General features: G+C 34.3%; 1 protein-coding gene across 1 annotated transcript in view; it reads left to right on the plus strand.

Annotated features, from left to right (window-relative positions):
* The window catches only part of LOC109822013 (chaperone protein dnaJ GFA2, mitochondrial-like), a 10,486-nt gene continuing 3,618 nt past the window's right edge, over window positions 3,679-10,546 (plus strand). Inside the window, exons 1-9 of the mRNA XM_020388169.1 lie at window positions 3,679-3,886; window positions 4,001-4,070; window positions 4,140-4,199; window positions 4,285-4,376; window positions 5,087-5,170; window positions 5,284-5,322; window positions 8,887-8,997; window positions 10,273-10,356; window positions 10,466-10,541. Of these exons, the coding sequence (XP_020243758.1) occupies window positions 4,178-4,199; window positions 4,285-4,376; window positions 5,087-5,170; window positions 5,284-5,322; window positions 8,887-8,997; window positions 10,273-10,356; window positions 10,466-10,541 (508 nt within the window). The 5' untranslated portion in view covers window positions 3,679-3,886; window positions 4,001-4,070; window positions 4,140-4,177. The remainder of the gene's footprint in view (window positions 3,887-4,000; window positions 4,071-4,139; window positions 4,200-4,284; window positions 4,377-5,086; window positions 5,171-5,283; window positions 5,323-8,886; window positions 8,998-10,272; window positions 10,357-10,465; window positions 10,542-10,546) is intronic.

Genomic DNA, 10,546 nt, shown 5'->3' on the forward strand with positions numbered 1-10,546 from the left:
TAACGAGACATATTTTAAAATTGATTTAAAATTGATAATGATTATAGTTTTATATTAATTCTAAAAACTGGGTTGAACGCTCTTTTTATGGGCTAAAACCTGGACTCACGCAGCGGTGTCAAACTTTAGAAAACTAACGAGACATATTTTAAAATTGATTTAAAATTGATAATGATTATAGTTTTATATTAATTCTAAAAACTGGGTTGAACGCTCTTTTTATGGGCTAAAACCTGGACTCACGCAGCGGTGTCAAACTTTAGAAAACCCGCTTAAAATTCGTGGACAGTGGGATTTGAACCTTAACGAGACATATTTTAAAATTGATTTAAAATTGATAATGATTATAGTTTTATATTAATTCTAAAAACTGGGTTGAACGCTCTTTTTATGGGCTAAAACCTGGACTCACGCAGCGGTGTCAAACTTTAGAAAACCCGCTTAAAATTCGTGGACAGTGGGATTTGAACCTGGGTTGCTTTGATACCATCTTAAATTTAATTCCTCTAACAAATAAACCAAAACTCTAAAGTTATGGTGAGAGCCGATGATTATAGTTTTATATTAATTCCATAAATCCACTTTTAGCCACTCCCTTACTCTCTTGTGCCCATGTTCATTGTGCTACCCAAAAAGTGCGGGTCTTCAGACTCAAAAGGGGACTCAACGACAAAGAACACGAAGATGAGACGGTCAAGTTGTGGTGTTTGAAAATTAGGACAATTTAGGACCAAGTGAAACCACGTACTTGTGATAAAATTTATGGTGTCGGTTAGGAATCCTTTGGACTAAGAAAGAGAAATCATGTTTACCTGAAGTTGTGAAGCCACGGGATAGTATGCTACTGCCTGTGACCAATGTCATCTCCAAACCGAGATATGCCGTAATATGAATGGATTTAATTGGTCATGTAACCGGGATATTTAATTATCTCTTGCTAGTTCATTTAGCAAAATAAGCTGTCACCTTAGGGCCTGTTCGGTTTGCTAAAAAAAAAATGAGAAAACACCCGCCACCTCACATTTCAAGAAATCCCCCATGTGCCACATAGGTTTTTGGTTTCAAGGGTTTTCCATTTCTTCAGTTTGGTTCGTTTTGAAATTTAGAGAAATGAAACGCCACGTAGGATGCCACATCACATTTTTAAGAAATGTGTTTTCACAAAAAAAAAACCTCTGAAAACACTTGGAAATGTTAATTCAATGAATTTTTAATATTTAAAAGCACTGTTGGAACAATGAATGGGAATTAAACAGATTATTTAAATGTTTCCATTTCTCTTTCCTTTGTTCAAACAAACACAAGAAATAAAAAACACATGCATTGTTACTATTGCGGCGTCTTTTGTCTCTTTATGTGACTTGGCGGTTTCAAGGGGTGATTTCTTAGCGAAACGAACACAAAAAATGAAATGTGGAAAAACTCTTGAAATGTCATGATATCAAATAAAATGTGACATTTACATTTCTTGTTTTTTTTTTTTTTTTTGAAAACAACCGAACAGGCCCTTAAAGTCATTATTTTCTAATAACCTTGGATGATATTCAGAGCGAAACTTGACCATCTCAATCAATGACATGTACAAAGTTGAGGGTACTCTTGACCTTTCAATCGCCTCCTCCATTATAATATGCCTACTCAATCAATGTAGATGAGTCACTGCAAAGCCTGCAGCTACCTTCCATAACTCCCACTTTTGGCCATTCTCCCTTCCCCTTGTTTTCATGTGATACATGCAATCCAAAAATGTCAATCCGCAAAGGGTCCTCAATTTAGATGGAGACGAGACGAAATTAATGTTCTAGGCAGCTTGGAGTACTATTTTTTTGGTTAACAACGGACAGACACAGCTCACTGTCTCATAAGCTCGGCACCTTGATTGGATGTCATCTAAGATAATTTCATGGGGGCTCTGCTGGCATCTATATATTTGATTAAAGGAAAATATTTTCAGTGTTTCCTAGCGAAATTTGTTATACACTGCACGATCAGGATATCTGTTGCCTTCTCTGTTGATCAGGATATCATGCACCTCAGTCGATCAAGATCATGGTAGTGTTTATAAGCTCAGCGCATGCATCCGGTGACCGCCCGAGTCGCCCTCCACCAATAGTGTTCGAGTACTTATTACAGGACAAATGAAGCCACTTGGGATGATGATGTCGGCTGGGATTCTCTCTAGTGAGAGAGGAATCCTTCTTTCTCTAGTTCTGTGAAAGTTGTGGAGTACGTTTTGACTAATAAGAAGAAAGTTATGAAGTGCCGGCTCCCTGTCCCATGAACAGTGCATTATGGGACAGGGAACCGACACCGATCACCTGTCCCATGTAGGGTCCTATGTTTTTGGGTCCCTATGTGTATAGATTCTACATAGGTTGAACATAGGCTATGCCTATGTTTTCTTTTTAAAAAAAAGAAGATAAAATATATAGGGTAACAAATAGCAGTAAGACGGACAGTTCAATAAGGTTCTTAAGAGCATCACATCGTTCTATCTAAAGATAAAAATACATAATGGTATTATCCAAAATATCATCATAATATGAATATTAGAGAAACATCAATTTGGATCAAGCTGAACCTATGCTCCAACATTTAAATAATTGTCAGACATTTAGGGGCTGTTTGTTTGCCAAAAAAAGAATAAAATTAAGGAATAGGAAACCTATTTCCTTAAATAATTGTTTTATGGTTGTTTGGTTAGCTTAAAAAAGAAGGAAATCAAATAATAGGAGATGATATGAGATGAGTTGTCACAATATTATTGGATGATGTGAGTGTTTTTTTAAGAAAAGTTGTTGGATGGTTGTTTGATTGGCTAAAAAAGAAGGAAATCAAAGAATAAGAAACATATTTCTTATAATAGGTCCTATTCTTGTGTTTGGTTCAATCTTAAAAATAGGAGATGAGATGAGATGAGATGAGTTGTCATTATATTATTGGATGATGTGACCCACACTTAAGGAAATCAATTTCCTTGTTTTTTTGGAGGAAATGGGTGGAGATAAAATGGAGATGAGATGAGATGAGTTGTCATAATATTATTGGATGATGTGAGTTATTTTTAAAGATGAGATGAGATGGAGATGAGATGAGTTGGATGATGTGACCCATAAAAGTTGTTTGGTTTATTTTATTGGATGATATGAGATGAGTTGTTGGATGAAAATAATATTTTATTGGATGATGTGGATGAGTTGTATGATGAAAATAATATTTTATTGGATGTTGTGGGTTAGTTTTAGGGATGGAAATGGTGGAAATTGCACTTTTTTGATTTCCATAACTCAATTTCCTTTTTTTTGGTTTTTAGGAAACCAACCAAAGAGCCCCTTATGTTACACATTAGAAGTTTTATAGGGCCATTTTACCTAGGACCTTTTTTGAGCTAATTTTTAATTTGTCTAATTATTATTTTTTTATTTGTAGCTTAGAGAGAGAGAGAGAGAGAGAGAGAGAGAGAGAGAGAGAGAGAGAGAGAGAGAGAGAGAGAGAGAGAATTTATTATTTTAAAACTTATTGAGGTAACAATACGTTTAGGCTAGCTTATGGGCTATAAATAGGCTTAAATTTCAGCCCATACGGTCTATGTATTACGTGGGCCGAGATGTAATTATTCGATATTACACTGGCCCCATTAAGAAAGCCCATTTGAAATTTCCAGAAGTTTTCACTCTCCTCAGGGATATTAACGAACTGAAGCGCTCGCTCTCTTCTCCGAAGGAGTAGAGCTTCTTCGTTCTCCAACATTTTAATGGTGGATTTATTACAAAAAACCTAGAGATTGTGCGTCTTGATCGCTTGCAATCTCTCCTGCAATGAGATCTCACGGTGCAAAGCTCGCCCTTTTACTCGCTCGGAGGTCTCTCCGATCGAACCTAAACAAGTTAGTTCCTCCCGATTGCCAACCCCCCCCCCCCCCCCCCCCGGCAAATTTTCTTCGAATTTTTTTCAATTATCCGTCAGAAATTTAATTATTTCTTTGCTTGGATGTTTCTAGTTGGAGCAGTCATCACGTTGGATATGCACTTCATCGTCTAGGGTTTCCTCGGACTCCAACTGGGGAAAAGGTACGTTCTTGATTGTATTATGAATTAATTGGTTTTGTGGTTTTATTTTATGAGGAGTAAACTGTGTAGGAAAATGGACGAGTTGTGTTCAAAGTGGCGTCTTTTATATGAATAAGAGGAATTTTCATGGTAGGTTTTGTCTCTATTGAATAGATTTAATGTTTTGTAAAAGTTTATTATTCTTTACTTGATGCTTATTTTTTGATTTCTTTAGGAACAAGGCCGGCGCTTGCAAGGGACTATTATGATGTACTGGGAGTGAGTAAGAATGCAACTGCTTCGGAAATTAAGAAAGCTTATTATGCAGTAAGCTTCATGTCCCTTTGCTGGATTTCTCCCATGCCAATTTTGCTTTTTATGTTTAATTTTCTGCAGAATTGAGTTATCATTTTTTGTTGACCTGTTTTATGTTGTTATTATTCATCTCCTTAGATAGTTTGATACATATAATTTGATTTGCACTCTAAATTGTGTATTTTCAAAGTTTACACAATGCTTATACAACTGAAATCATGATTCATGAAGTGTCAAATATACATGTCAAGTGGAAAATGGAAATTTGTTATTGTATCGCTACCATTTTCTCAGGTGGTGATCTCATTTCTTTTAGGCTCATACAATGTCTTTGTTATGAGTTAGATTCCTATATGAAAACATGTTGTATTAGTAGACTTTGTTTTCCTTGGTAATCATAGAGGCACTCTTAGTGCTGAACCATGATTTCCAATATGTTGTTTCGCCATGAAGTTTCCTTTGTATAGCCTTGTCTTACATGCTCATCAGCCATGTGGTATTAATCAGTGGAGGATGTTTGATAACAAGTTGCATGGCTGTGAAATATCAGCTCATTCTTCTCAAGAACTTTATTGACTTGTATGCCAAACTCTTAGAAAAGCGGTTCCGAATTTTTATTTTTGAATTGTATGCTAAATTTGCATGTATTAGTTTTGCTTACTCATGGTGGAACCTATATGTAGCTTCTTTGGTACTTATTTTCCCTTGATGTCCTTTTCCAGCTTGCAAAGAAGCTCCATCCTGATACAAATAAAAATGATGCTGAAGCGGAAAGAAAATTCCAAGAAGTTTCACGTGCTTATGAGGTAGCTTGTTTAAGATGTGTTATTTTTAGGTTATTCACTTTGTCATAGTGAAGTTTTACTCTATTATTCTTATTTCTTTATAAGCAATACTTGTGCTCTTCTGCTTTATGCAGGTTCTAAAGGATGAAGAGAAGAGGTCGCTTTATGACCAGGTGCTTCTGGCTCTTGTTTGTCATTATTGAATTTACAAGTTGATCTTATTTGCTAGGATCTACTAATGATTGATTATGAATGTCTTTGTTATTATGATCATGTAGAAACTGTCGAGACAGGATGTATTTAATTTAAGTTAACTTCTCTTTTCAGAGTATTTATCTATTATAATATGGATTATCGTTTCAGAATGCATTAGAATGTATGCATATGAAATTCATATACTACCCGAAAAACTCCTGATTGTATTATGTTCTCTGTTAGGGTTGGAAAAGAAGACAGGCTAGGTTAATCTACTTGGGCCCGCTCAATTGACTCAAAAGGGTTCAATCCTATTTGAGTTATGAGTCCAAGCATATTTAACCTTGTATCAATATTGCTTTCTTTCCAAGGTGGGACTACATCCCACCTCATGGCCTTTTCTAGACCAGACCCGCACTTGACTGGATTGATGGGTCACTGCTTAACATTCTCTATGGTCTATGTGCTGTTGCTGATTTATGACCCTTTCACTTCTTTCTCTCTCTTTTTTTTGTTTCTTGATTCTTATAACATAGGTCAATCGCTGAACATATATATTGTAAGTATTAAGAGGTGAGCTGACAGGTTGTTCTGACAGGTTGTTCTGTTGGAAGCTTTTCATATTTTTAAACTCGTCCTTTTCAGCTTGTAATCAAATACATTTACTAGCCCATGAAAAATTGTGGGTAATAGACCATACAAAGTCGTGCATTATAGCTCATTAAATCGCATATTTTGAACTAGTTGTACGTAATTGCCATTTGGTTGAAACAAACAGAAATTGACAATATCATGGGTTATAGACAATGAAAATATCAAATTTTCACGTATTGTATTCAATTTTCATATGGTCGAAACAGCAAAAAATGACAAAAGCCGTAGATTATAGCTGATGAAAATCGTGAATTTTGAAGTACACATAATTAATTATCATTTGGTCGAAATGAATGAAAGTTGATAAAAATCATGGGATATAATCTATGAAAATTGCAAATTGTAAATTTTGAAGTATGCATACTTACTTTCCATTTGGTCGAAATAAAGTTGACAAAAATTGTAGGTCATGATAATTGTAAATTTTAGTCCATTAAAATTGCAAATTTTGATGTATACATACTTCATTTTCATTTGGTAGAAACAACAAGAGTGACAAATCTTGGGTAGTGTATGAAAATCGCAAATTTTGTTCTACACATTTAATTTGCATTCGTTCAAAACAAGCAAAATTGACAAAAATTGTGCGTTATAGCTCGAACATCACACACTTAATTGCTATTAGGTAGCTAGTAGGTTGAAACGAATAAAAATGACAAAAATGATAGGTTATAGACCATCAAAATCACAAATTTAATTGTACACATACTCAATTTCCATTCGAAGGAAACTATTAGAAAATTGACAACAATCATAGTTTACAGAGCATGAACATACTAAATTTCCATTTAGTTGAAGAAATGAAAATTAAAAAAAAATCATGGTTTGCCCATGAAGATTATGAATTTTGATGTAAGCATAATTAATAATCATTTGGTCGGAACAAAAGAAAGTTGACAAAAATCAGTGATTATAATTTTGAAGTATGCATATTTAATTGCGATTTGGTCGAAATGAACAAAATTTGGCAAACATGTGTCTTATGGCCAATAAATATTGCAAATTTAAGTTCATAAAAATCACAAAATTTAATATACACATACTTCATTCCTATTCGATTGAAACAATGGAATATGGAAAAAAATTTGGATTATAGCTCATGAAAATCGTAAATTTTGATGTGCATGTAGTTAATTTGCATTTGGTCAAAACCAACAAAAATTGACGAAAATCATGAGTTACAGTTTATTAAATCACGAATTCTGAAATATGCATAGTTAATTGCTAATAGGTTGAGACATAGAAATATTGACAAAATTATGAGTTATAGACTCAATTTCCATTTGGTCAAAACAAATGAAAATTGACAGGTTGTAGGTTATAGAACATGAAAATCATGCATTTTGAAGTACGCTTATCATTTGATCAAAATGAATGAAAGTTGACAAAAATTGTGGGTTACGATACATGAAAATTGTGAATTTTGAAATCACATATTTAATGTCATTTAGTCGAAATAAATGAAACTTGACAAAATTGTGGGTGTCCATGGAAATCGTGAATTTTGATGTAAGCGCAATTAAGCAATTTGGTCAAAATAAACAAAAATTGGCGAAAATCATTGGTAGCCTATGAAAATCACTAATTTTTATGTACACATACTTAATTTTTATTTGGTCGAAATCAAGAAAAATTGACGCAACTTATGCATTATAGCTCATTAAATTGTGAATTTTAAACTACTTATATTAACTGCCATTTCAGTTAAAAGAACAAAAAATGACACAAAATTGTGGGTTATAATCTATAAAAATCACAAATTTGAAGCATAGCATTTTCTCTGCGCCATCCATTAAAAAATGTGCTAATAGTTACTTTTCTTCCTTCACTAAGAATTTTCATGGACCACTAGTTCTGCATAGTCAGCGGTTGTTTGGGTCTTGGATCACAATTTCTTGGAACTTGGGAGGGTATTTTTCACCTTTTTCAACTCTACACTCTGATGCATGTGCATAATAACTTTATGCAATACCCCAAATAAGTATTTTAAGCTTGAGTTCTCTGCTAATTTTTATCGTCTGGACTGTTGAGAAAAGTAAGATTTAAGTTTACATGGAGGATTGCATATACACAGACGTATAGAATGTAGACACATATGATGTTGGAAGTTATAGTTTTGAATGTCTTGTAAATGGATCCTTCTTCCTATTTTCTAAAAATTTTAATTCCTTTATTAACAGTGCTTTTTTTAAACAACATGTTCAAAAAATGAGTGTAGCAGAAATGAGATTGTTGCGATGGTCTTGTGGGTATACATTAAAAGATAGGATAAGAAATGAATGCATCCGTAGTAAATTAGAGGTTGCGCCTATTGAGGATAAAATGAGAGAGAATAGATTAAGATGGTTTGGTCATGTACAAAGAAGACCACTTAGTGCACCGATTAGGAAAAGTGATAATATTAGAGTTAATGGGGCTAGGAGATCTAGAGGTCGACCTAGAATGACTTGATTAGAAGCAATTAAGAAGGATATGATTAAGATTAACGTAACGGGGGAAATGACCCGCAAAAGAATGGAATGGAAAAATATGATTCATGTAGCCGACCCCAAACATGTGAAATAAAGGCTTGGTTGTTGTTGTTGTTGTATTAACAGTGTTTTTTTCTCCTTTGCTATGCTAGTAGTTCTAGAGGACTCGTCTCACCTCACGTAGCTCACTTGGGCTTGACATGTTATTTTAACCTCTAGTAATATTCTTCCACATTATTAAACTTAAAATCTGAGTATTTTATCTTGTATGCAATTCCTTATGCACAACAGATACTTTTAGTGACTTTTATGTCAGGGTATTTTAATCTTTAATTAGACCTCCAGGTGTAAATCATGTGGCTGAAAATTTGTATGTTCGCTGATGAGTTCCTTCTTGTTGTCCATGGTATATTACAGGTTGGTCCTGATGCATTCGAACAGGCTGCTTCAGGAGGTGGTTCTGGTGGGGGACCATATGCCGGTGGTGGATTTCCATTTGAGGATATCTTTGGGGGCGGGGGGAGTGATGTATGTAAACTTATCTAAAAGTATTTCTATGTTTCAGGATATAGTCGGCACCATTTATGTTATATTCTTTAAATGTCTGTTTTAGGATGTGCTGTTCATCTGCTTGATATAGTTTATTTGCTAGAGAATTTTTAAAAAAAGACCATTTTTTAAAAAAATATTAGCAAAATTATTTTTTTTTAAAAAAATATTTAGCAAAATCGAACTCCTTTTGGCCACCTCATTTCGGCTGGCCGAAAAGAGGTTGATTATGCAAAATATCGATCGAAAAGAGGTTGATTATGCAAAATATCGACTTTAAAATACATGGAATTAGTCTCGTGTAGTTAGTGGTTGCTAATTATGGTTAATCCGAAATGGTAGTCCTATGTGCTTTGTGCTAAATGGTTAAGGTTTAACTAACGAGAACTAATACACAGAACTACTAGTCCCGTGTATCTTAAAGTTGATAGTTTTCAAAATCGACCTTGATTTTGCTAATACTTTCATAAAGAGCCGATTTTGCTAATTATTTTTAAAGAAAAGGTCTTTTTTTTTTTAAAAAAATCTCCTTTATTTGCTTGATTTCAGCAGATAGTGCTTTGTTAAAATCTGGGAAAGGCAGAAAGGGACAACAGTTTTAAAAAACAAAAACTACAATGTTAAATGATTTTGTTATGTTATTCGTCCTTGTAGCCTTTTCATGATTTCTTTTCTAGTTTCTTCATAGCAAAAGTTTGTGGGGTTTATCTTGGAAAAATCTGAAATTTCCTTGACAGTTTCCTTAATTGCTAACTCTCACATAGATGGTTGACTCCTAGTGATGTAGGGCACAACCTGAGCTTATGTTTGAAATATAATTTGCTATTTACCCAAATGAAGTAAAGCTTATTTGGTCCCATCCAAAATGCACTATCTTGGCTTTAAGTTGATTCTATAGTTTGTTGGGAACCATACATATTATGCTGTTGGTCTTTTGGTGCAATCCGAACTTATAACCATATCTATGGAGTCTTAACCTAAGGCCTTGTGGGCGGTTCTAATCACTCTGTTAAGGTTAAATAAACTTTAGCAGTTTGTGAGCTTACTCGAACAATTGTTAGATGAACCACTTAATGATGAAGTTTTCTGTGTAAACATTTAAAGTTCTTTTCTTTTCTTTATTTTATCGTATCGTATCGTCAGTTAAATAACTTACACTTCTTTTTGCATTTGAACTATCTGAATTTCTTATGGTCTATGATTTGCACCAGCATTATATATTTAATACTGATCTTGCCATTTGCTGGGAACTAGTTTTTCAAATTCTTCAGAGATGGGGCTTTCGGCGGAGGCTTTGGTGGGGGATTTGGTGGGGGATTTGGTGGACAAGATATCAAGGTCCTCTTTCACCTTTGATGAACTGTTGCTAGTTCTCCGCAGATGTTCTAAGTTGTTTTCTGTTTGCTGTTCATCTCAATGGGGTCTGCTTATTATCTCCTTTTGACAGGTATCACTGGAGATATCATTCATGGAAGCAGTTCAAGGTTGCACCAAAACGTTGTCTTTCAATGCTGCTGTACCTTGTGAG

Source organism: Asparagus officinalis, chromosome 8, assembly GCF_001876935.1.
Source record: "Asparagus officinalis chromosome 8, Aspof.V1, whole genome shotgun sequence".
NCBI classification, from domain to species: Eukaryota; Viridiplantae; Streptophyta; class Magnoliopsida; order Asparagales; family Asparagaceae; genus Asparagus; species Asparagus officinalis.